Genomic DNA, 25,852 nt, shown 5'->3' with positions numbered 1-25,852 from the left:
GCAAGATACTCAGCCTCCTCCAGGAATGAGGTCACACTGGTTGACCCATCGAACGTCAGGTTCCATTTCCACACAGGAACGGTAGGAACGATGGAATGGTCGGTGGTTTTCGGCGGTTTCATCGGCGGGTATTCGGTCGTCAGTTCGGCTTCCTTGGTCGTCGGTACTTCGCTTCTTACTTCTCTCATCCCAGCGGTATCGGTAGGAGATGAGGCAAATGAAACTCTCCTGGTTGATTCGGCAAACTCCCTCGCTAATCGCCTTGACTCAGGGGATGTTATTAGCGGTCTGTTTTCCTCACTGGTTCGGTCGGTTGGCAGTGCTTGTTCAACGGTAAATGGGAGGATGTCGGCGGGCGGTCGGTGGTATGAAGGTTGTTCCTGCAAAAAAGTACGTTCAATTTGTTCGGTTATTAATCTGCAAACTTCTTGTCGGTTTTGCTGCAGCCGGTCATCATGAGTGGTCGGTCGGGATATGTCACAATCTTCTCCCAAATTCAACAAGTCTGCTTCTCCAACGGTTGTTGAACACGGAATCAAACCTGGACCAAGTCTAGATGCGAACTCCGGTAATTCCTGGTCAATCAGGGACGGTGCGCTGGCGGACAGATTACCTGGGACTCCACCCAACCAATGAGTATTCTCCAGCAATCTCATAGCAACCTTCAGGGAGTGCTCCAGCTCGGTTTTCTTGTGAAGCAGACTGGCAGCTTCCGGAGATAGACTTCTCAGTCGGCCTTGAACGTGCAATAGCCGGCTCCTTATGCGCTGTAACTCATTGTCTCTATTATTAAAATCGAACTCACATATCTCTCCCATCAAGTCGAACAACTTGGCACCACAAACACCAATTTCCTGTGCCTGGTCAATGTCATCTCTTTGAATCAACGGAATTTCGGAATGGATAGCCCTTCTCAGTTGAGTTCTCTTCTCCTGAACGGTATGTGCTACAGTACAGCCTCGTGCCTCTAACTCCCACGTAAGCTCGTCGCTTTTCAGTCGGTTGACATCCATTTTTACGGCACCAAAAACTCGGAAGAAATATTTACAATATGTACTATACGGATATATACAAGAAACAAAGAACGGTTACCAATTTGCCAGTGTAGAGTATTTTGGTTCGAAAAGAAAAAAAAATACAGAAACGGTACGGACGGTTACGGTAACAGGAACTACTCACAGAACAGCAGAAGTCCCTGCTCGGGCGCCAGATGTGATAGACTTTTCGTACTCTGGCAGCTCCTTACGGTTGCTCGGGCGCCAGTGGGGCAATCAGTCAAACCCCACGTCTCTCACAGAATCCCCAAAGAATTGGAGAGCCCGGGTAGACTTGAGTATCAGTGGAGAAGGGTATCGATGAAGACTAGGGCGGTAGCGTCTTCTAAGTGTCTGCTTTTCAACGGTCTTTAGGCGTCAGAAAGAGTACTTACCTCTTCTAACTAAACTCTTAGATGAAACTGATTTAATAAATAGACTCTCACTGGCAAAATAATTGGCAACAAAAATAAATGTTCAACTATTTATTTCTATCACAATAAACTATACACAAAAGAGAATAGACAGGTACACCAAAGCGTGGACGTCAACGGCTGTGTCTGGTCGGCGCTGGACGGCTGGCAAAATTTCACTTCAGGAAAATGGACGGTTTCGGAAATATACGGAAGTAAGTCAAGTCTCAACTAAACTAAGTGCAAGTAAACATGCACGGTTTCGGAAAAATATACGGAAGTAAGTCAAGTTTCAATTAAACTGAGTGCAAAGAAACCTGCACGGTTTCGGAAAAATATACGGAAGTAAGTCAAGTTTCAATTAAACTAATTGCAAAGAACGGTTTCGGAAAAATATACGGAAGTAAGTCAAGTTTCAATTAAACTAATTGCAAAGAACGGTTTCGGAAAAATATACGGAAGTAAGTCAAGTTTCAATTAAACTAATTGCAAAGAAACATGCACGGTTTCGGAAAAATATTTCAACTAAGGCAAGACACAATTGAATGAAAAGTACGAACGGTTTTAAAAATAATCAACGGAATTCAGTCAGGTCGAAATTTGAAAACACCAGTTCACCGGGGTACGCCCTCTATCTCTGTCTCGGTGGTTTGCCTATGATCCGGTGTCCTTCGGTCTCTCTCTCTCTCTCGGTGACCTCAAGCTGGCTGGCTGTCAAACAGCGGCCACAGAGTCCGGCGGTGAGGGTGTTTAACGGTTATGAAATCCCAACTCTATGCTCGGCGAATCTAACCTATAACTATAATTCAAACGGTTGGAAATCGGGATGAAACGGTCAAATATTCAGGAATCGGAAAAATCAGGGGGGCCAACGTCCTCCTGGGACCCAAATGCTACCCTACGGTAACGGAAAGCTATATACAGCAGGGAATGGTTAGCTCACGGTTTTCAGCCAAGCACAAGTCTAGAGAGAATATTGTTCCATAAAGGTGCAATGAAGCGGTAATAATTTCAAATATCACTTGCCTTAGAAATTCCTTTGTGTCTCGTAAGTACGGTTTTCACTTGACAATCACCTCACTCGTTCAACTCTCAACAACGATTCATACTGATCTTGACCTTCAGCGACGGAACTCGAAGAAGTAGCTACCCCGGAAAATTGTCCCCACCATGGGTAACTCAGTCCCCCATTGGATAAACTCAAATTGTTCGGTAAATCAACGGGCTCGGAAAGAGACAGAAACAATTGAAGAGAAGGAAAAACGGAACAAGTTGAAAGACCTTTTTCGAGTCAGAAAAAGTACGGTTCAACGGAAAGAATTCTTAAATATATGAATTCTGAAAACAAGATATATTCGGTCTCCGCTACAAATATGGGACTGGTCGGTGGAAAACAATGACATGAAATCAATCGGTAAATCCCCCCTATGATAATTTAACGGTTTTCTTCCGAAATACTTCGATTGTCAGGTCCTATTAAGAAAGTATCGGTAGAGAAATTTCCTTTTCGTGGCGGGGTAAAATCTGCCTCGTCACAGTAATTGTGAAATATCTTCGTTTGCTTTTGCCAGCCGATCCCAAGACAGAAAGGCAGGGAGGGTTGGTTTGTTTAAATCTCGTGATATATAGAGGACTCGACATTGACTAACGCAGGTAATTAATCTTGAATTACGCGTAAGCAGGCCTTGCCGGGTTTTATCGCTTCCTCCTCCTCCCCCACATGCCGTTACCGACGAATTCCTTCTTTCTGCCGATAAAACGTTCGTTTTAAAAGTTAATATTTCGCCTTTGGCACACACCCGCTAGTCAAATAGGTATAACCGGACAGAATTTATGGCACGATCAATTTTCACTGAGATTTTCTTGGATGATTAATCGTGAATTGAACTCCAGCACGTAGCTGCACAGAAAATTCGGTTCAGATCTTGGACGGCCAGATAAAAATGTTGAATGTAGGTCTGATAAGCCCTAAGATTTTCGATATAATCACACATTTGAAAATATAAGAAGAAAAACATTAAATTCAATAGGCTTCAGTTTTTGATTTATTTTATTTCAGCAGAATATAAAGAGCTAACTCTGCAGAAAATCACAATTCGAAACATGTGTTACTAAAACAAATGGTCAAGTCAATGTATTCAAGTGCAAGTTAAAATCGCCTAATCAACTGTTCAGTTTTATCAATCAAAGCATTTATTTCAGATTGTAATTGGAGTCGGTTGGTAAGATTCAGGCTTTCACAACTATACTTCATTCACATTTATTTTAGCGGTCGGTTGGCCATGAAATAATTTTCTCAAGTTTTTGTTACTAGAACGGAGTAGGGTTGGCACTCATGAAATGTCATTAATGTCATAACGCCAAAAGTGATCGAAAAAAGAGACAGGGTTTCAGGAAATGCTATTTAGAATTCAGGTCCGCACATTCAAATAGTTATACCCAGATATTCTAAAATCCACAATACGTCAGACGCTATCGAACATATTCAATCTAAGGGAATTTATATAATGTTTCATCTCAATCTAAACGACTTACATTTCAGTTGAATATTTCCACAATCAGAAAGATTGTGAATGAAGAGGATGACAAAGAATTTCCTTCTATTGGGGGACCCAAAAAAGTAGTGACATTTGAAAATTTTATGTTTGAGTGAATTGATGCGAAATTTTTACTATAGGATTTTCGATGAATGTCATCGTAGAATAAGTTCCCGAAAATTGATTTTTCTATTTTTCATATGACTTGTCCTATACATTTTAAATGTCATAAGGTACCAATAAATACCTAATTATTATTATTATATCAATTTATTAAGATGAACAGCAACAAATACGCGCCAGTTGTACTGTTAATTGTTTATTCATGTGAAATTTTTGTTTAAAGGTGAAGTTCATCTTGACTTGAGAGTTCTTTTAATTCCTTTTACTTATATTGATGCTAGATGATTTTTGTTGAAGAATTAAACATTCTTGTAATTATCTGTTAATTCCCTCGGGAGATACCCATTCCCAACCACTGCATCATATGCATTTCATCTTCGGGTTAATATTTTTGAAATCTACAACTGATGTAACGTATTCAAACTTTAGCCAAAGAAGAAAACGAACATTAACTCTCCTCAAGCATAGTGCATATTATGACATTATACCGATCCCTTGTATTTTCCATGCAAATAACTGGATTTGGTATGCCTTCAATCAGTTTGTATAAACTTCAATTATATTCGTCACATACTTTCCGAAGAGATTCGACATTGTGATAAAATACCTAATAACAGAAACTTTTATTTTATGTAGAAAGGGCAACATAGAGTTGATTTAAAACACAAAAATGTTTTGACAAGCGATTCCTGATTCATTGTTCGACCATTGTTCATTATTTCGGCAATTGTTCATTCCTTAATCTGTGTGCGACATTATTCTTGATTTATTCAGCTCCTGATGTGATTTGATTTCACTTTTAAGTTTTCTAAATTCGAAGATCCTACGCTCTCTTTTCTTTTCTCTAAGTGGTGGTGTGACCACACCGGAACAAACCGCAAGTCTTTTCTTGATACCGCATACTTCGTGATTCAAAGTTGCATTCTTTTATTTGTTTAATTATGTTAATCCTTATTGTTAATCCCCCTGTTTAACGCAGACTTCTGCTAAACCAAGACCAATCGACAGAAGCCTCGAAGTTGTTTCACTGGTAATGCTTGACGTGTACACCCAAGGTTGCTACGGAAACACCACAGAAGCTTATCCCATCCTACCCCTGTCGTGTTCCGTTTTCGTTTTCCCGTTTACCACAGACTTCTGTCGCCTGGCTCTCTGGCGAACCAAGACCAACCGACGGAAGTCTCGAAGTCGTTCCGCTGGTAATGCTTGGCGTGTACACCCAAGGTTGCCACAGAAAGACCACAGTAGCCTATCCCACCCCTGTCGTTTTCGTTTTTCCGTGTACCGCAGACTTCTGTCGCCTGGCTCTCTGGTGACGGAAACCAATCGGCAGAGGTCTCGAAGTCTTTCTGCTGGTAATGCTTGGCGTGTACACCCAAGGTTGCCACGGAAAGACCACAGTAACCTATCCCATCCTACCCCTGTTGTGTTCCGTTTAGATTTCTCGTTTACCGCAGACTTCTGTCGCCTGGCTCTCTGGTGACGGAAACCAATCGGCAGAGGTCTCGAAGTCTTTCTGCTGGTAATGCTTGACGTGTACACCCAAGGTTGCTACGGAAACACCACAGAAGCTTATCCCATCCTACCCCTGTCGTGTTCCGTTTTCGTTTTCCCGTTTACCACAGACTTCTGTCGCCTGGCTCTCTGGCGAACCAAGACCAACCGACGGAAGTCTCGAAGTCGTTCCGCTGGTAATGCTTGGCGTGTACACCCAAGGTTGCCACAGAAAGACCACAGTAGCCTATCCCACCCCTGTCGTTTTCGTTTTTCCGTGTACCGCAGACTTCTGTCGCCTGGCTCTCTGGTGACGGAAACCAATCGGCAGAGGTCTCGAAGTCTTTCTGCTGGTAATGCTTGGCGTGTACACCCAAGGTTGCCACGGAAAGACCACAGTAACCTATCCCATCCTACCCCTGTTGTGTTCCGTTTAGATTTCTCGTTTACCGCAGACTTCTGTCGCCTGGCTCTCTGGTGACGGAAACCAATCGGCAGAGGTCTCGAAGTCTTTCTGCTGGTAATGCTTGACGTGTACACCCAAGGAGAGACCACGATAAACTACCCCGTTATCCTGTGAATTGTTGCATTGTGTTTCACCTGAATCAAACCCGTCCCGTTTATTGAATAGCTTCAATTCTGATTGGCCTGTACAATGAAAATCACTGAAAGGGCTCGGGATCAAACCCATCTCTAAATTAACCGATTACAGGGACATGGATCTTTCTGAGACAACCGGTCGCTGTGAATTTTGTGCGAACCCCGTACATCCTTTATTTTCTCAGAAGGAATCGAAGCGGCCGATATTGCTTCCTTTCTCTCTTTAATACCTGATATTTTGACTGAATATAATTAATTTGAATATTGTTCAATTCATTATTTTCACTGTGTTAATTTCGAATTACTGACCGCCGTGAGAGTTTCATTGTTTTATTTCTGTTTAGCTCATTTTGAACTGGGTCATCAGCTGTATATATTTCTTGACTTGGACAGCATTGTATAGTTCACTGTAATTTAGATTATTGAAGTAAATTCGGTATTTGTTATCGCTACCACCTTAGATAACCCCGAACTATGTCTCCGACTAGTAGGTACCTGGGTAGGTTTGCTATTCCTCCCTATTGAAAAAATAGCTGGCGCTCTAGATTAAACCCTTTTGCAAACTAAACCCCTTACAATATTAATTTTATATATATATTGTAAAAATTCAAGTTTATTAATTCAAAACAACAATTCAAGAGTCAAGAACTGGTTCTCAAGTTAGACCGATCTGTATTTTTAGTAATACGGAAATATTAATTCAGAAATAATATGGGGTGTCCGAATTTAACGTTCATATAGGTATTGCAGGGGGTGGTTCTAGAGGTCAAAATATGGAGAAAACTTCAAATCGACTTAGGACCTAAAATTCGTCCTGCAAAGCTTTTTCTAAGATATCTCAACAGATTTCTACTTCCTCCTCCTCTTCAAGTATTCGATGAAAGATTAAATGGTAATCATGGAGTAAGGGGGAATAAAATCCAGAATTCGATGATGAAATCTTCCAACCAACTTTTGACTTTGGTACTCTCATGCCGATCAGAATATTCAATTATCGTCAAAACGTCGATGCTTTTGCATACATCGAGAGAGAATGCAGTCCTCGGTTCAATCCTGAAATGCATTCTTTCCATACAAAATAACAAGTTTGGATTCTTAAGGGGAAAACTTCAAACAAAGGCTTGGAGTCTTGGAAAAATCATGATATAGTGCAGTATTGGAAAACTTTTATGTAAGAAGTTTTATTCGGCCGAGAAAAGATGCGGCAAGAGAATCCTATAAGATCTAATAAATTTCATTTGGAATCCGCTTGACATGTTCACGGAAACAAAACCGAATCTATAGTCCTCCGAGATTTCTCTGAGACATTGAATTTGATTTCATGTCGTATTGAGAATTAATTCACAAGAAGCCAAACCGCTCAAAAAGCCGTGCTGACGGATGGAAAATTATATTTGTACTTCTTTAACGATGAAGATTGTTGAATTTGATGTATTTTGTAGCGAGAAATAAAATGATTTAGGGTGCTGTTTCTCACCATTTTCTGACAACACGAAAGAGGTGTGCGTCCAATCAGCAATAAGCTGATCTGAATAAAAAAATGGTATTTCATAATTATTCCACGAATTTTTAAAATCGAAGTTGATATGCTTATGAATAAGCATATGCCCTTATCTGAGTAATAAATATACTTCTCCAGTGAATAATTTTTTTTTCACTCAGATCTCATAATTGTTAATGTTGCCATTTATTACAGTTGTTACTAATACTTTAATCCGGATATTGGATTAATGTGGCCAATACTCGAAGAAAACCCGAGCTAAAAATTGTATCACACGATTTTTACTAGGATAATTTAATTTTAACCAGTACACGTCTATCACAATACCATATTCAGGTGGGTGAAGGTATTTTCGATGTTTGAAACTATTACTTAGAGCTTAATTTATAGATGTTTGCATCATTCATTTATTGCACTTATATGTGTCAAACGAGGAAACAAGGTGTAAAGAGAAACTACTCTGATTGTACATTTTTCACTAGTCTCTCAAGAATTCCTTCAAAATTGCTCATTTTTGTTGTTGTTGGAGTATCAACACTTTTAGACTCATTTTGTTCTTCCAAATATTGATATCCAAATTGCAAATTACCATCTTCCTCTGTATATAAATTGTGTGACCTAGTCAGTCATTGCAATCCAAACTCTTCTAAGTTGGTATCTTTTTTTAAAACTGTTTTTTATTTCATTAAAAGTAGATGTTTTTATCATTCAAAGTTGTTGCTCTGTATTCAAAGTTCTGGTTTCATGAATGCATCCAAAGTATGAACAAATTCATACCTGTTATCAGAGAAACGACAACAAAAGATTATTCCTTGGTTTATCGATTCCTTCAAACAATAATTATTCAAACTCGAAAATGACCGGCTTGGCTACACTCTATAAACCTATATATGTACCATATTCAATCTAATTAGTCCTGAAAGAAGTATTTTTTCAGGTCAAGAGGGGTATATGATGAAATAAAAAATCTTATAATTTTAACAGGAACGTACGTTTATTTTGCGTAAATACAAGCTAGCGTACGGATTCTCGCCGACTGTTTGAATGGTTGACGAACATTTATTCATTAATCAAATTTTACAAAGAAAATAAGAATATGTAGTGTGAAGATCAAATTATACCCATTTAACATTTTTTTGGCCATTATCCACAAATTTTGATGTGAGTTTTCACTAGAAGATCATAGGGTAAAATGCAATCTTCTTACAATGAGCAATCTGTGTATTACCTATACACTAGATCTAAGAATCAAAGATAGAAGTATTCACATACAGAAGTAAGACTACATGTAGAGATTTATTAAATTTGAAAAGAACATGTTTACACTATAAAATTTTATCACCATCTTTGAGGAATACAAAATGGGAATTTTTACAAAAATGTATAATTCCAATTCAAAACAGACCTTATAGAGACCTCTCATTCCATACCTAGTTTTTGTTATTTACATACTGAAATTTCAAGTTATCATCTGCTAGAATAATAATTATTTAGCATAAAACACATTTATAGATAATGGAATAGAATGTAATCGGAAAAAACCCTTAGGGTAAGAGAAAATTCAACTAGCAATTTTTTAATTTCAAAATTATATCACTGTTGGATGCCAAAGGGATGATCAGTTAAATGGAAGATTTTACTTTCTCACACCTCCACTCATTATGATTTCATTGTTTTCCGAGGAGTGGACCATGCCGGCGAGGAAGTACAACTAAATACAACAAGTAGGATTGGGAACTGCTACTCTTAGTGATAACATCACGAAATTGTCCAAAGTGTATCTGAGAAATCGAAGAAAACATGAATAATAAACAACAAAGTTTCATTCGAACTAATGGATATGTGCGTTAAAATTTTCTACAATTTCTTTAGTTTTTCCGAACTTAGTAGTATTTTCAACCCAATTATGAAGTAAACGAGTCTTGATTTTTTCATTCCCATAATTATGAGAAAGTACGAAAATTTTCTTTGAAAATAAGACAATTAGCTAATTAGTACTACATCCTTCAAAAATTGTGATTTATAATTAATAACGAAAATTTTAAAACCTTATCATTATAATATTTTCTTCAATGACAATTTTTTAAATATTCCAATCAGAGAAACTACGAATTTCTCCGATTTGGAAAGTATGTAATATAGAATTGGATAGAACTTATGAGTAAACTGGGAATTCTCAGATATGTTGGAGTTTTATTTCAATCCAGAGTTGGCTATTTTCCCGATACCTGAAACACGACATCAACATGAAATAATGTCACATATAGATTGACAGCACATTTTTTCCTATATATGGACAGTTCCAACTAATAACTCTACCAATTACTACTATATACAAATTACCGCCTACATATTTTCCTCGAATGATTTTTATTGCCATTGTTTGATCTTTGGTATAACAATATTATGCATTATTTACACGTGAATAGAATCTCAAAAATCACTCAGAAAAAATAAAATAGCACCCAATATCTTCCAACAACCATGAAAGAAAAGAATCCCTAACGTTTTTCATCGTACCTAATTCCTTTAATATGTTTATCAAATTCAAACAATGATTTCATCATTATTCAATCCTTCCATTGTCAATTAATATAAATTTCAATTTAAAATTTTTAAACATTCAAATCACTAACAATTATTAGTTGGATCCGTCTATATTCAATAAGAGCTGAATTGAAGATGAGCCAGAAAATATTCAAATTGAAACTTGAAATGACTGCAGATGTAAAAAATCAATTCCTCAATTTTTATATTACGGACTATCGGAAGTATCACAAATGGCGGCTCTATCTTCAAAACAAATGCAGCGGAATAGATAGAAGCAAAATAAACTAGCGATCGAAATATAATATATTATACAATAAAGAATCAAAAACATCAACATCATATACGCATTCAGCAGGTAAAAAATTTTTATATAAACTAATCAATATATTACTCTGAAGATTAAAATCTAAAACTTGTATATCAGATGAAAGTGGAAAATATTCATTTGGTGAAAAATTATGTTTAGGTAAAACAGTCATGATCACAAAAAAAAAATAACTCCCGATGTGATAATCTAAATAAAAATGGCTTTACAATATTTTTCATGGTTAAATAGAAAGTTATATACCCATATAATTATTAAACACAAAACATAAACACAAACTTTAACTTCTGAGGGTGATTGGATTCTTACCAATCTCTTCAGATATACAAGTAACATCTAAACTACCGTGTCCGGAAGAACAGATTCTGACAGGTTCTTACAGATACACGCCATTCGCACTTGGCCCGCACACAGAACTTGCCTTTTGCACATCTAATTAGTTAATGTAATGAATCAATTAACAAAGCATGCAGCTGTACAAAATGCTTTTAAACACTAAATTATCTATACATTTTTCTTTCTTACTTTTAATTCTACAACATTCACTCTGCTAAATGTATGGCGTAGAAATATAGAGAATGCTTCGAAAGGAATGCGTCAGAGGGCGACACCTTGTTGAGATGCGTCGAGTAGTTTTGGCTGTAAAGATTTTTCGGGAAATCAATTGTGGATTTTTGATTTAATCCTCTGATTAATTTTGTAAAATCAATAATGAGTGATTTCGCAAAAGTATACTTTTGTTACACGTAAAGATTTCCCAGAAAGTGATTTCCATAAAAAAGAAATTCTGTACGCCCAAAGATTTATTTGTTAGGATTAACACATCTACGAATGTCGCCGTTTGCTATTTCAGAAATGCAAAGTTGTACACAAAATAATGTTTACAATGTTGTCGTTGCATCTTCTTGAAAAAAGTAGATTTTCATTCAAGGTCACTTTCTCAAAAAATATAATTAACTATTTTATAATACTCTTTTATCATCAGTTTCATCAATTTCTCTCTTGAAAATCATCTTTGTTCGATCTACTATTTTTGATTTCTTTATTACAAATAGTGACATTTAGCCTAAATTCCGGCGATGTGCGCCTGCACAGTCTTCAGTTAATACTTTGACACATTCGTACACACTAACTAAATCTAATAACATGACTAAGGTTCCTCTCTTTCGCCTTCTCTCTTTACGAGAAAAATGTTTCCGAATTCGCCTCTTTCTTGGTAACTTAAGCCAGCTTAAGAAGTGAATGCTGAAATTTTGGTATCGTCCATATGTTACAGATTTCGTTTGGAATTGATTCAAAATTGAGCAGAAAAATGAGGTATGTCTGTTGTATTTGTATTTGGAAAAATGTACTACATTGAAGTTACAAGATTTTGACGTTGGTTTTTTCAACATTTCCTCATACGCACCGAGCTGACGAAAGAGGCTGTTTGAATTTTACATCTAAAGTAATAAATGCTATTTAGGTGTGGTTTTGGCCTTTTGGTAGCCAGAGATGTTGATCACAGGTAGAACATCACTGAGGAAGAACCTCGAAACTTGGGCTCCAAGAGTTCACACCTTTCTTATGTATAGGTACATAAAGCTATGAGGAAAACGCACCTAGGATCAGACTATTGCACTTGATCATATATCACCTTTTCATGAAGCCACTTCATCTTGTTCGAAGATACATAACAAAGTAGTTTAACAGATGATTCAGTTAACAAGTGAATTCGAACAAATTTGAATTTGGAAAATTATTTTCTGCTTCAATAATAGGTCAGGGAAGCAGCATTCAATCTTAGTACTCTTCCAGATTTCATAAGCCAAATCTGAACAATCTGAAGTAACTGAGTCAGCCATCAAGCCACTTTGTATGTCACGTCGTGTAATCATAATAGAAATATTTGCATACAATTTTTATCACTTTAATCGAACATAATAAGGTATAGATTCCAAGGGCTTCACATGAAACTAATCTCGTTCTATATGATCTTTGCTTGGTAATTTCCCAAATTCACATATTGTAAAATTACATATTCCTGTACGGCAGTTTTCCCATAGCATTTATTGTACTCTAGCGGTAACTGGCAGTGATGCAGATGACACGGCAAAGCGAGACCTTGTAGCCTCATCCACGACCTCATTAAGCGTGTCTCTTCATGTGCAGAGCCAGATGATCGCTTCGGCTGAAACAGCGATCGCAGTGGCGACACTTGAAAGGTTTGGCTCCCGTGTGCTTGCGGTAATGACGGGTGAGCTCGTCCGATCTTGCGAATCTCCACTCGCATCCCTCCCATGAACATTTGTATGGTTTTTCCCCTGAAAAAGAAAGAAAAATCAGTTAAAGACCACTTCGTCGATAGGTCTGACATACGAGGATATATGGAAAAATTCTTAGCCTAATATAGAACCAGACAATATTTCAACGCAAAATATTTTATTAGTCAACATATTCTCCCCTTAATTGAATACATTTATTACAGCGAACCCGCAACGTCTTTAGGCCTTTCAAAAAAAAATGTTTCTTCTTGCTCTGCAAACCATAACTCCCCAGCTTTTATGACCTCCTCGTTTTTAGAAAATTTACGACGTTTTAAACCTTTTTTCAGTTAAGAAAAGAGATGATAGTCGGATGGAGCCAAATCTGGTGAATAAGGGGGGTGTTCTAGTAATTCAAATCCTAAATCATGAATTTTCAGCTTGCAGCATGAGATTTGTGTGCAGGGGCGTTGTCCTACAAAAACAAAACACCTTTGTATAGCCTTCCGCGTCTTTTCTCTTTATTTGTTTCCCGTAGAGTGGTTAGTAATGTCGACTTGTAATCTTCGGTTATTGTTCTACCCTCATCCAAAAAATCAATCATGATTACTCCATAGCAATCACAAAAAACTGAAACAATAACTTTTCCAGCAGATTTTTGGACACAAATCTTCTTAGGTCTTGGAGAACCAGAGTGTCGCTATTCCATCGATTGTTGCTTTGTTTCTGGATCGTAGAAATGTACCCAAGTCTCATCTATATTAACAATTCGGTTTAATAAGTCTACATAATTTTCAAATCGAGCACAGATCGAACGCGACGCTTCTACCCTTGCACGCTTTTGGTCAACATTCAAACATTTTGCAGCAATTTTTCTCATGTCCAAATTGAAGTGAGCTATATGATGAACGCGTTCGTATGAAATATTTAGTGCTTCAGATATCCGTTTCAGCCCAATTCGACAGTCTGTTGAAATCATTTCATGAACTGCATCGATATTTTCGGGGACACAGAAACTGGCCTTTCCGATCGGTCATCATCTTCAATGGAAAATTTACCTCTTTTGAAGCTTGCAGTCCGATTTTTAACGGTCGCATGCGAAGGACATTGATCACCAAGGGTATTAAGCATATCTTCGTAAATCTGCTTACCTCTTAACCCTTTTAAATACAGGTACTAGATGATGGCTCGATACTCCAATTTTACGATTTTCACAATTTCGGTGGACATCTTCTTTCTTTTAATTTATTGCGTAACTCTGGTTTACTTTTTTGACCTCAAACTTCACACTGACACTTCTAATGAGTTATTGTTCGTTTCTGTGATGTCTAAAAACATGGTGAATGCATTGATTAGATTTTGTTTTTCCATCTTTGAAAATAAGGGATAAGTTTCGTTTTTCCCACTGTAGGTAGCGCTATTTAGAAATTGACAGTTGTCAATTGATATTTGAAAATAATTTGAACGTATTCCTACGACTTGCGAATGTGCTGTATTTACATAGACATATAGACATGGACTGTGCCTTCCCTTTCTATCTATGCATGAAATACGGTCAAAAAAAGTGACAGAGAGAAACGAACGTCGGGCAGGCAGTTGTCTTTTTCTAGAATATTGATTGGTCCACACTCACCTCTATGTGAACCAAAAAGAGAAAGTAAATGCCCGACGATCATTTCTCTCTTTCTATAAAAAAAGCCAATTTCATGCTGACATTGCTCAGTCCATGTCTCTATGTCTATGTGTATTTATAAGCGATTTTATTGGTGTGAAAATGTATTAGTTTCGAGAAAGGGTATAAAACATTCATTTATTCAATATGTCGTTCAGTTTTCTGTATGGATAATCAAGAACTACAGCTAAGAATTCGGTGTTGTTGGACTATCACCATCTGTTATCTGTATTTTAGGCAGAACCAAATCAGATGAACTCGAACATTCGGGACAGTTATAGCTAAGAGTTTAATGGCAACTTCACCGATATTTAATCAAAGGAACTGTATTGAAAATACGTGATATGAATTGTGAGTATGTATAAAGAAACAGAAATATTTGAATCTATTCTAGTGTTTTCTTCAAATATTCTTCACGAGTATTGTGAAAATTCCGTTTCCGTCAACTGAATAAATTGGATATTTCGACAATTAACTGTGTTTCATTGAAATCATGTTGAATTACCTTCCTCATGAATATTATAACAAATTATCTTGAACAAGAATGCTAAGTACTCCTTCGAATCCTTCGAAAGTGTTGAAAGATTGCAGATTTGTTTTTACAACGAAAGTTTAAGTGTAAATCTCAAATATTCGTTAACAGCTGACATTTGACGAAATAGTCCAGTTCATTTTTTTTGGATTCGTTGATCGATCGGGATCACAGATTACTGTAATTTGTGATCGATATCAACGCAGAACAAAATAAAACGAGAGAGTATCATTAGACTTTCTTTGATAAAACAAGGATAGAACATGGTGGCACCGCCACGAAACAAATCTCTTATTTTCGATTTGGTCTTCATTGCATTCAAAAAATGACGAGTGCATACAACATGTTTTTAGACATCTTATTCGTTTCTATGGTAACGCGATATTTTTTATGCATAGAAATGGTCTAGGCTAACTAGATATCAATACATCCTCGTAAATTGATGATTCGATATCGTATGAAACTTTCTCCGAGGGTAGTTTTGTGTATGGTTGAAAAGTAGCTGTTAATGGAATACGTCGTTGAATATAACACGAATTCTATTAAATCCTGACATATTTGTTCACATTCAGAAATTGTCCGTTCAATTCTCAACGGTTATTTTATGCAGCTTCATTCGGGTTCTCTCGGATAGGGGGCTAGGAAACGGTTTTAAGTTCCGTAAAGTAATTAAACTGGCGGTAAATTGGACGTGTCGTGATCAGAAACCGTCTGTCACACCAATACGATTGAAAGTTTCGATGGATAGAGGCACAGAGTGTTTTATGACGACATGGATGATTTCCCGATGTACTGGGTGGGCAAATTTCGATGTTTTAGCACTACAGTTTTTAAACCAGAGGAGATACACAAAATCTGATACCCCATTCTCGTTCTCTTTTTCTGAGAAACTAACAATAGTAGTAGTCATTTTTGGCCACTTTCATTTGTTTTCGAGTTATAAGCAAAAAGTGGAAAAATGGCGATATCGAAATAAATTTATATCTCCGCTAATATTGATGATAGAGCTCTGAAATTGAAACATTGTACAGGCACTTTTTTACGTAGAATTCAGTGGCGTGCTCGCCTTTTTAGCAGGATTTTTAATTACGAAGCTATGACCCAAAGTTATGTTTTTTAAATGGGAACACTAGTTTTCTGTGCAATTTTTTGAAAGCTTAATTTTAACTGATTTCAAAAATATATAACATCATATGGTTTGTATCAATATAAATGATAGAAAATGGTCAAAAACCTTTTCTATGGTTTCAACTTTTGATGAGCATAGAAACATATAGCATCGTATGATTGCCACTGTCTCCTTCTATAAGTCCTTCCATTATTATGAAAATTTATGAAATATATCTTTATTCAAATTTTATGAAGATTGTTAAAAAGCATAGAAAGAATGACATTGCCGGAAGGAGACTGCTTTTGTTATAGGAAACTCTATTTTTCTGTGCTCGTCAAAAGTTGAAACCATAGAAATATTGAGAAAAAAGGTTTTTGACCATTTTCTATTATTTATATTGATACAAACCATATAATGTTATATATTTTTGAAATCAGTAAAAATTAAGCTTTCAAAAAATTGTACAGAAAACTAGTGTTCCCATTAAAAAAAAACATAACTTTGGGTCATAGCTTCGTAATTGAAAATCCTGCCAAAAAGGCGAGCACGCCACTGGATTCTACGTAAAAAAGTGCCTGTCTAATGTTTCAATTTCAGAGCTCTATCATCAGTATTAGCGGAGATATAAATTTATTTCGATATCGCCATTTTTCCAATTTTTGCTTATAACTCAAAAACAAAAGAAAGTGGCCAAAAATGACTACTACTATTGTTAGTTTCTCAGAAAAAGAGAACGAGAATGGGGTATCAGATTTTGTCTATCTCCTCTGGTTTAAAAGCTGTAGTGCTAAAACATCGAAATTTGCCCACCCTGTACAATGCCCCATTGAAATAGCCACACGAGAATCTTTATGAAAAACAAGTTTTCCAGAATATAAAAAATGATCCAAGTCGTTATCGAACGCCCTATGCAAGGTTTTCATGTCGTTGTTATGACTTTCCGTAGAAGAAAACTCAAATAATATATATTCAACATAAGTGGCTTCAGAGTGAAAAGGGGTTTAACTCTCTCGAACTACCCATACTTTAGGTTTGATTATGAAACTGACCGTTAATTGTCCAAAAATTTATAGTTGTTTCGTTAGTTAAGTGCGAGAAAGAAGTGACTGACATAGTGTGTATTATTTTTATTGAATGAAAAGAAAAATATAAATTTTGTGTGTATCTGATAACAGAAAGTTAAAGTTCGAGGAAAAAGTGATCCTGATGAAAACTTATTGCCTGATGGAAGATTTCACAGCCATTCGGTTTCCTGAGTTAAATCACTGAAACTTAATTCTCTTAGGCCCGTTTGCACCAATACCCTCAAAACGAGTACTTAACTAAGTGTCGTTCAAAGTTAATGGACGCTTAATTTTATTTCCAGTTGCACGACTGTGGCTTAAAAGAATCTTAAGTAAGGGGCCCTTAAGTTTTTATATCTAGTGATGTTTCTGTTTTTTATTATGGTGCAACTTCATACTAGTCCAATTAAGCTATTTCATTGGTTGGCCGGTTGCCGATGATCGTTGTCATTTCATCGACCTAACTTAATTATCCTGTCAGTCAGTTTTATATTATCAAAGGGTAACAACTTTTTGTTGTTGAATTAGTATTATTATTGATAATGATAAGGATTGTCAAATAAAGGGTACGTAAGTTTATATAAGTAAAAAACTTTCTTTGTAAGGTCTTGTGTGAATTTGTTTGATTAATGTTGAAGAGAAACGTGAAGAAAATGTCCTTATTGTCCTTGTTAGTACGAATACGATGAATGATTGCCAAGCAAGTGGTGGTAATCTACAAAGGGCACTCAACTTCTCAACAGAAGAAAGGAGTTTGTTGCTAACTATAGTATGATTTGTGACACAAAATTGAAAATTGAAAGAATGGTGGCATAACAACAAAAAAGGCTTGATATTCAATAATGAATTCATTCAATTTTCAAAATCCATCAAAAATGGGAAGTTCTGCAGCCATTTCAACAAATTATTCTAGGTTAGAATCCCGCCCTAAAATATTTAAGTGGTCATTACAGGAGAGCTTAAATTTAAGGTTAGCTTTAGCAATTTAATTGTCACTTAACAGTTGGTGCAACGTAATTTCATTTTAAGGGACACTTAACACTAAGTATGTTTGGTGCAAACGGATCTTATTCATAAATGTATACATAAAAACGATGCACCATTTTTTGTGTAACCGATGATTTTTGCTCGCTTGTATCGTTTCTGAAAAATAAAGCGTTTTCTTCAAATACCAGTTGGAATGTTCGACTCGGAAATATTCTCGAGCCTTTTCGAAGTTTCCGTAACATTCTGTGACGTCCATTGTTCGTTCAATCTTCTCCCGAAATCAACAGACGTTCCTATCTATCCCCGAACACGACTGCGGAAAATAAAGTATTGCGTACCCGATACCCAAGTATTTCAATAATTCCTGCTTCTGCCGCTTCCACGTCAGATGCCGCCGCCTCGATCGAATGCCGAATGCATTTTGTACGAGGACGAACGCCAGAGTCCTATATCCCCCGAAATGTGCTCCGGTGGCATACGAAATACTCATGAAAATTGCAGGAATGCGGGTTTCTTCGTGCTACCGGCATCAATCTGGCGGTGCGGAGACAAATGTCCCGACCCGGCGCAATTATCCGATTTGCCAAAATTGCGACATGCCGCACATGCCACACGATGCCGCCGAGAAGTACGACCGGGAGCAATCTCGGACGGAATTAATCCGGTGTCGAAAAGAGCGATGTCTCACGATTGGATTGGGAAGCGACCGGAGGATCGGAAGAATTATTGATGGTACTCCGTTCAAACTAACGGCAATTTGTCGCCAATGAAGGGGAAACGCATTATTACAGATACCACATATGAGGACAGAACACTACCCAGAAAAATGGAAAACAGCGGAAGTCATAGTATTCAATAAACCATTCAAAGAGAAGAAGTTCCCACAAAACTACAGACCGATAAGTCTACTGTCGGCGTTAGGAAAAGTAGTAGAAAGAATTATAGCCACGAGGCTAAATGAGGAAACCGAAAATCTGAAACTAATACCACCAGAACATTTCGGATTCAGAAGAGAGCATTCAACAGATCAACAATTATTAAGGCTCACAGAATACATTACACAGGGATTCCAAAATAAACATGCTACAATTCTTGTTTTACTAGACGACGCCAGAGCATTCGACAGATTATGGCATGGAGGAATAATATATAAAATGAGATGTGCTGGATATTCGATCAAAATATCCAAGTTGGTCCGGAATTATCTCAAAAATAGAAGATTTTACGTGAAAGTGGAAGGGGAATGCTCCACAACAAGAGATATAGAGGCTGCAGTACCCCAAGGATCAGTACTTGGGCCAATTCAGTACAACATATACATTCACGATATTCCGAAGAATCCAAGAACAATGCTAACGTTATATGGTGACGACACAGGCATAGCAACTCGACACCGCAACCCAGAAGTAATAGAACGAGTTCTACAAGAAACGATTGACGAAACAAATGACTGGTGCTTAAAGTGGAAAATCAAGCTCAATGGACAAAAGAGCCAAGCAATATTACTACAGAAGAGAAGACTGCGACCCACAACGAATCTAGAAGTTCACGGCGAAGAAATCGACTGGAAAAATGAAGCCAAATATTTAGGAATAACGCTTGACAAAGGACTAACCTGGAAAAGTCATATCAAACAAGCAATCGACAGAACGAAAGCAGCGATGAATAGACTCTACCATCTAATAGGAATAAGAAGCCACATGTCGAAAGAGACAAAATTGAAAATAATCAAAGCCGTTGCTAGGCCTCAACTGACTTATGGATCAGTTGCCTGGGGTTTCGCGGCAAAGAGCCACATCAAAAGAATTCAGGCCACTGAAAACAATCTGCTACGATGTGCAATAGATGCACCTTGGTTTGTCAGGAATAGACAGATTTATAGGGACCTAAAATAAGAAACCATAACAGAATTCATGAAAAGAAAAACTTCCTTCATGCCTTACTCCCCGGTTTAAGTTCCACACCTACTGCTAAAGCACCCTGCTGGCGTGGATACTCAGGGGGTGCAGAACGCACTTTGGAGTGGCTAACCCTCTTTCCTCCCTCGTTTGTCCGACGCTCACTGCTGCTGTTATCGAAGAACCGCGATGGCGTGGATACTCAGGGGGTGAGGAACGCACCTAGGGGTGAGCTGTGGGGAATCTGTACCGTCTTGTTTCATCCCCGAACCTGGCTCAGGTCCGATACCAGTCCGTTAAGTGTGCGTCTTAGGTTCTGTAATTTGTGTACGTTGATTTTGACTTTCACTGGTTGTCGCTAACACCCCAGACACCGACAAACCTTGTCTTCCGCTCGTAGCTACAAGGGTAGGTTTGTTTTTTTCCCTTAAAGAATAGCTGGCGCTCGAGAACCCCGAGAAAAAGGCGTTACAAGATCCTAATACGACCCTAGACCGTTTGTTAGCTGAATTATCGCAAAGCAGTGGGAAAAAACTTATATCTCCTGATTCGACCATGTGGTTTCGTTTAGGATATTGGCTAGTTCGATATTGACGTGGTAATGAAAATGGAAACTTAGGATTGCCGAATTGTTCTCATTATTTTTAATAGCTTACACGATTTTATGAAATGGCTAATTTCGATACCAACTAACAGAAGAGACTTAGGACACAAGTGTAAAAAATAGAATAATACTTCAAAATGTCACAAATGAAATTCGTCTAAATTATTCACGAATTTTTTCACAATATGGGCATCACAATATTCTCGTTCGACCATTCCAACAATCGTCGTAAAAATGGGATGAAAAGGGGAAATATCATAGTACTTTTTCATCATTACTAACATAAGCACTTTCAAGAAACTGCCTCGATTTTCTACATTTTTTTTCACCCTAAATTGCACAATACAACAATTATGATTCTCTCAAAAGTGACCTGATGCATCTAATCCGATGAACTTGGTACTGAACCATTTATTGTCCAGCCATATGTTTATGTTTTTTTCGTTTTTGCGATGCCTTCCACAGTCCCATACTTGAAATTCAATGGAATTTTGTCGAACTTCTAGGGGTTATGTCTCAGCCATCTTGGATATTTTATATAGACAATTTTTGGTTAAACAACTTATTTTGATGAGTTCTACCTTTTGTCACAAAAAAAGCCTCACCTTTGAAAACACCCTGTATTATGGCCATCCGTTCTTGTTATACAAGTACTCAAAGTTCCATCGATTTTGGAAAAGTACTATACTTTCTAAACGTCAATGCGAGTGGAATGTATTACTTTTCCAAAACGCTAGTAGGAAAAATTAATTTTTGATAACTTGATTCATTTTGAACAAATAAGATCTCATGTAATTTCTTGCTAAAAGTAACGGTTTTTAAGGTAAAAAAAATTATCAAGGTCAATTGTCCAAACTGGATGAATCATCAATTGTCATCAAAGAACTCACCCTGGAGGTTTGAAATTTATCCAATTGAACATTTTTTGTTCGTCCCTACTGTAGAACACAAAGACTAAAATTAAAATGGATAAAAAATCGTTCTGTCAATTCTAAGTCGAAACAACTTTGTCATAAAAGTTATGAGCTTTGGATGACATTATTTCCTCTGAAATTTTCTGGCTATACAATACAAATATAAAATATTTGTTCGAAAATTGAACACCGTAATAGAACATCATTAGTGAATTGAATACAAATGTGGTAGAATAAATCGACACATCACCTAATCACCGTGGATGGAGTGAATGGACTCCAAATCGGCGTTGGAAACCCCATGAAGGGTAACAGATGGCGTTAAACGCCATATTCTGGGAAGTATATGGTTAGGTTAATGAACACTCGAGTCCTGATTGCTGCAGGTTTGTGTTTCCCCCCAAATGTTCCGGCTTTAATTGGGCTAATTATTTTTATGACTCATTACCGATTCATTTTGATGTGTGCCCCTATTCTGATTGAAGTACGGCATTCAGCCTTGATGGGAAAACTCGGTTAAGTTGGTCAAAGTTTTTGCCGTTTTATGTGTTTGTAAAGTACGCCATTTTTCGTTTGATGAGGATGGAAATATAGATCGGATCTTCAATCGTTGGATTGAGTCTTTTGTGTGAATCTATATTCTGTTCAAAATATCACGACGGATTATTACAAATGGGGTAGCTTTAATACGAAAAGGAAACTCGATATCTTATGAATATGTCACTCCTTTCCTTTTGTGCCAGGAATTGCCTTTTACTGCTGAGGATTATTTGCTCATTGATAAGAGTTTTTATTTTTAGCAACCCGCTCGCCTCATAAGAGAGAAAAAGTTCAACATATTGAATTGAGATTTTAACTTTTTATATTATACAGGGTGAGTCTTTGACTCGTACAAATATTTCAACAGTAGATTTTTGAGGTCAAGAAAAACACTTTTTCCTTTAACATTTTTTCCGAATCGGCTCGGTTTAAAAAATACAGGCTGTTGAAAAACCATATAAAATGTAATTTTTAGTTCTAACTCACAAACGGTTTTATCGAATGAAATGAATTTGTTTAATCTTTTCGGACACAGGACATCACCTACGTCCAGTTTTCTCAAAGAACGCAACGCTTCAAGACTAAGTTGGACGCTGTGTAATAATTATTTTAACCTTCTATTGAAGAAAAGTATTTTTCATATTTTCTGGTTTGATGCTCCGTTTTAGAGTAATTTGATGTTTAAGCATTAAAAAGTATCTGTGAAATTCGAAAAATTGTGTAGTTTGGATGAATACAACTCTGTTTAAAAGATCCACAGATGTATAGTGTGACATATTTAGCCAGTTATTCTGAATGTCATTTTATTTTCAGGTATGGCGTAGCTCATTATGAAAACTTGAAATGGCTATATCTTTTTATCAGGGCCGAATCGAAAAAATTTTAAAGAAAAAAAGTGTTTCTTTTGAACCCAATAATCTAATGTTAAAATATTTATACGAATCAAGGACTCACCCTCTATATAGACTAATCCTAGTAGGTAGAGTGGTTATTAATGAGGTATAAAAAATATATCGATTATATGATCATTTTTTTTAGAGAATTTCATTCTTATTACAGATAATTCATGAGAGTTATCAATTAATAAGTATCCTACGAAAAAGACACGTTTTCGATTATACTATAAGAAAGAATGCTTGATAAAATCTCCACCAGCAACAAAATTATCCTCATCAACAAAATATCTACATTTCTGGCTCAGAAGCCATTTTTAAAACCCAACTACGAGAAAAGTTCAATGATTAATTCAAAATAAAAATTGACCGTACAACTATTTTTATAAAAACTCGTGATTACCGAAGATATGAGTTTTGTGCGTCACTTTTTTCTTTTTCTGTACATTGTATGCGAAGTAATTAAAAGCTCTGTATTATTATCCGTTGTCATTAAAGTCATTAAATATTTTCAGATAGCGAAAAACACTACTTATTTCTTTCTTTTTTGCAAGAAAGGCACTCAATTCAAAAGAACATAGATGGATTCTGAAATTAAATAACTCAAGTATGCTTTGAATTTTTCAAGTCCGATGTTCTGTGTCTGAACCTAACGCTTAGTTTGTACCACCACATTATTCGCAAAGATAAATTTTGTGAGAATCTCAATGAAAATTTTCGATATGAAAACACTTAAAAAAAATTCTAGCAGATCTTCGCAAAAATCCGAAAATTTGACAGTTTTATCAAATTTGAAAGATAACTATACTTCATTCACTTTTATTTTAGCAGTCGGTTGGCCATGGAAATTTGACACATTTCACTCTGTATAGTACGAAAATGTGGGGTTATGAAGCTTGTCAAAACATTTTTGGGTTTTAAATCAACGCTATGTTGCCCGTTCTACGTAAAAGTTTCTGTTATTACGTAGTTTATCACAATGTCGAATCTCTTCCGAAAATATGTGACGAACATAATTGAAGTTTATACAAACTGATTGAAGGCGTACCAAATACAGTTATTTGCATGGAAAATACAAGAGATCAGTATAATATCATAATATGCACTAGCTTGAGGAGAGTTAATGTTCGTTATCTTCTTTGGCTAACATCATTTGTAGATTTCAAAAATATTAACCCGAAGATGAAAAGCATATGATGCAGTGGTTGGGAATGGGTATCTCCCGAAGGAATTAACAGATAATTACAAGAATGTTAAATTCTTCAACAAAAATCATCTTGCATTAATATAAGTAAAAGGAATTTAAGTTAAGATGAACTTCACCTTTAACATAAATTTGAAAAATTTCACATGAATAAGCAATTAACAGGACAACTGGCGCGTATTTGTGGCTATTCATCTTGATACATTGATACAATTATAATAATTAGGTATTTATTGGTACCTTAAGACATTTACAATGTATAGGACAAATCAAATGAAAAATAGAAAAATCCATTTTAGGAAACTTATTCTCCGATGACATTTATCGAAAATCCTATAGTAAACTTTTCGCATTAATTCACTCAAACATAAAATTCTCAAATGCCACCACTTTTTTGGGTCTCCCAATAGAAGGAAATTCTTCGTCATCCTCTTCATTCACAATCTCTCTGATTGTGGAAATATTGAGCTGAAATATAAGTCGTTCAGATTCAGATGAAACATTATATAAATTCTCTTACATTGAATATGTTCACTACCGTCTGACGTATTGTGGATTTTAGAATATCAAGGTATAACTATTTGAATGAGCGGACGTGAATTCTAAATAGCACTTCCTGAAACCCTGTCTCTTTTTTCAATCACTTTCGGCATTTTCGTAATAAAAATTGAAATAAGTTGTGGCAACGGCGTTATGGAATTAACGATGAGTGCCAACCTAACTTTGTTCTAGTTACAAAAACTTGAGAAAATTATTTCATGGCCAACCGACTGCTAAAATAAATTTGAATGAAGTATATATGAAATGTTGTAGAAAACATTCATTCGAATGAAGAATATCAACTTTCCATAACCTACCTGCTCGACGAAGAATTTTTTTTCGAGCACACGTTATAACATTCTAGTACTGGCTGAACAAATTCGGGAATAAGACTTCATCAGAAAAAGAAAACGGAAAGACTGATCAATCTGAAATGATTGTCCATTATATTGTTACTCTAACAAATGTTACAGCGCGAGAAAAACTAGCGCATCTTTCAGCATTTGCAGGGTCAGATTTTCATGTTATTGTCGCTTTTAGATTCGTTGATTACAAATTGGCGAATGCGCAGACCCACTTATAATTACTTTTACATTATGTGGTTCAATAAGTTATTGAAGGAAAATCATGTCATTCATTTTCTTGATTCAGCATTCTGGAATCAAAGAAGTTTCAATTCCATCCAATCATCCACTGGAGGATACAGTTGTAATGGCAAAAAAAAGTATTATGTCTTGTGAAAATCATGTTAGTAAATATGCACACAATTAAATTTATGTGGAATCTATTGGTTTCTAGAAAGATTCTTATCACATCCTTGCTTAACTAGTATTTTGAGAGTATTGTGGATTACGGATTTTCAGTGAGTATCAGCTCACTCTGCTAGTTCTTCAAGATCAACCGTAAATCTTCATCATGAGACATGGAGTTATGTGAATGAGCCTCATCTTATTTTGTAACACCGATAGTGAACGGAATACCCACCACAATTGGGCTGCAGGACATCTAAACCACAACGTCAGTAAAAGTCCGAACAATAACTATACTCCATTCACATTTATTTTAGCAGTCGG

General features: G+C 36.4%; 1 protein-coding gene across 1 annotated transcript in view; it reads right to left on the bottom strand.

The window, feature by feature from the left end:
- Window positions 1–12,447: 12,447 nt before the first annotated feature.
- The window catches only part of LOC123308351 (Krueppel-like factor 7), a 615,580-nt gene continuing 602,175 nt past the window's right edge, over window positions 12,448–25,852 (bottom strand). Inside the window, exon 3 of the mRNA XM_044890969.1 lies at window positions 12,448–12,880. Coding sequence (XP_044746904.1) covers window positions 12,705–12,880 — 176 coding nt within the window. The 3' untranslated portion in view covers window positions 12,448–12,704. The remainder of the gene's footprint in view (window positions 12,881–25,852) is intronic.

This window comes from Coccinella septempunctata, chromosome 1 (genome assembly GCF_907165205.1).
Source record: "Coccinella septempunctata chromosome 1, icCocSept1.1, whole genome shotgun sequence".
Lineage (NCBI taxonomy): Eukaryota > Metazoa > Arthropoda > Insecta > Coleoptera > Coccinellidae > Coccinella > Coccinella septempunctata.
Note: the sequence above shows the minus strand (reverse complement) of the source record. Positions and strands in the feature narration are given on the sequence as shown.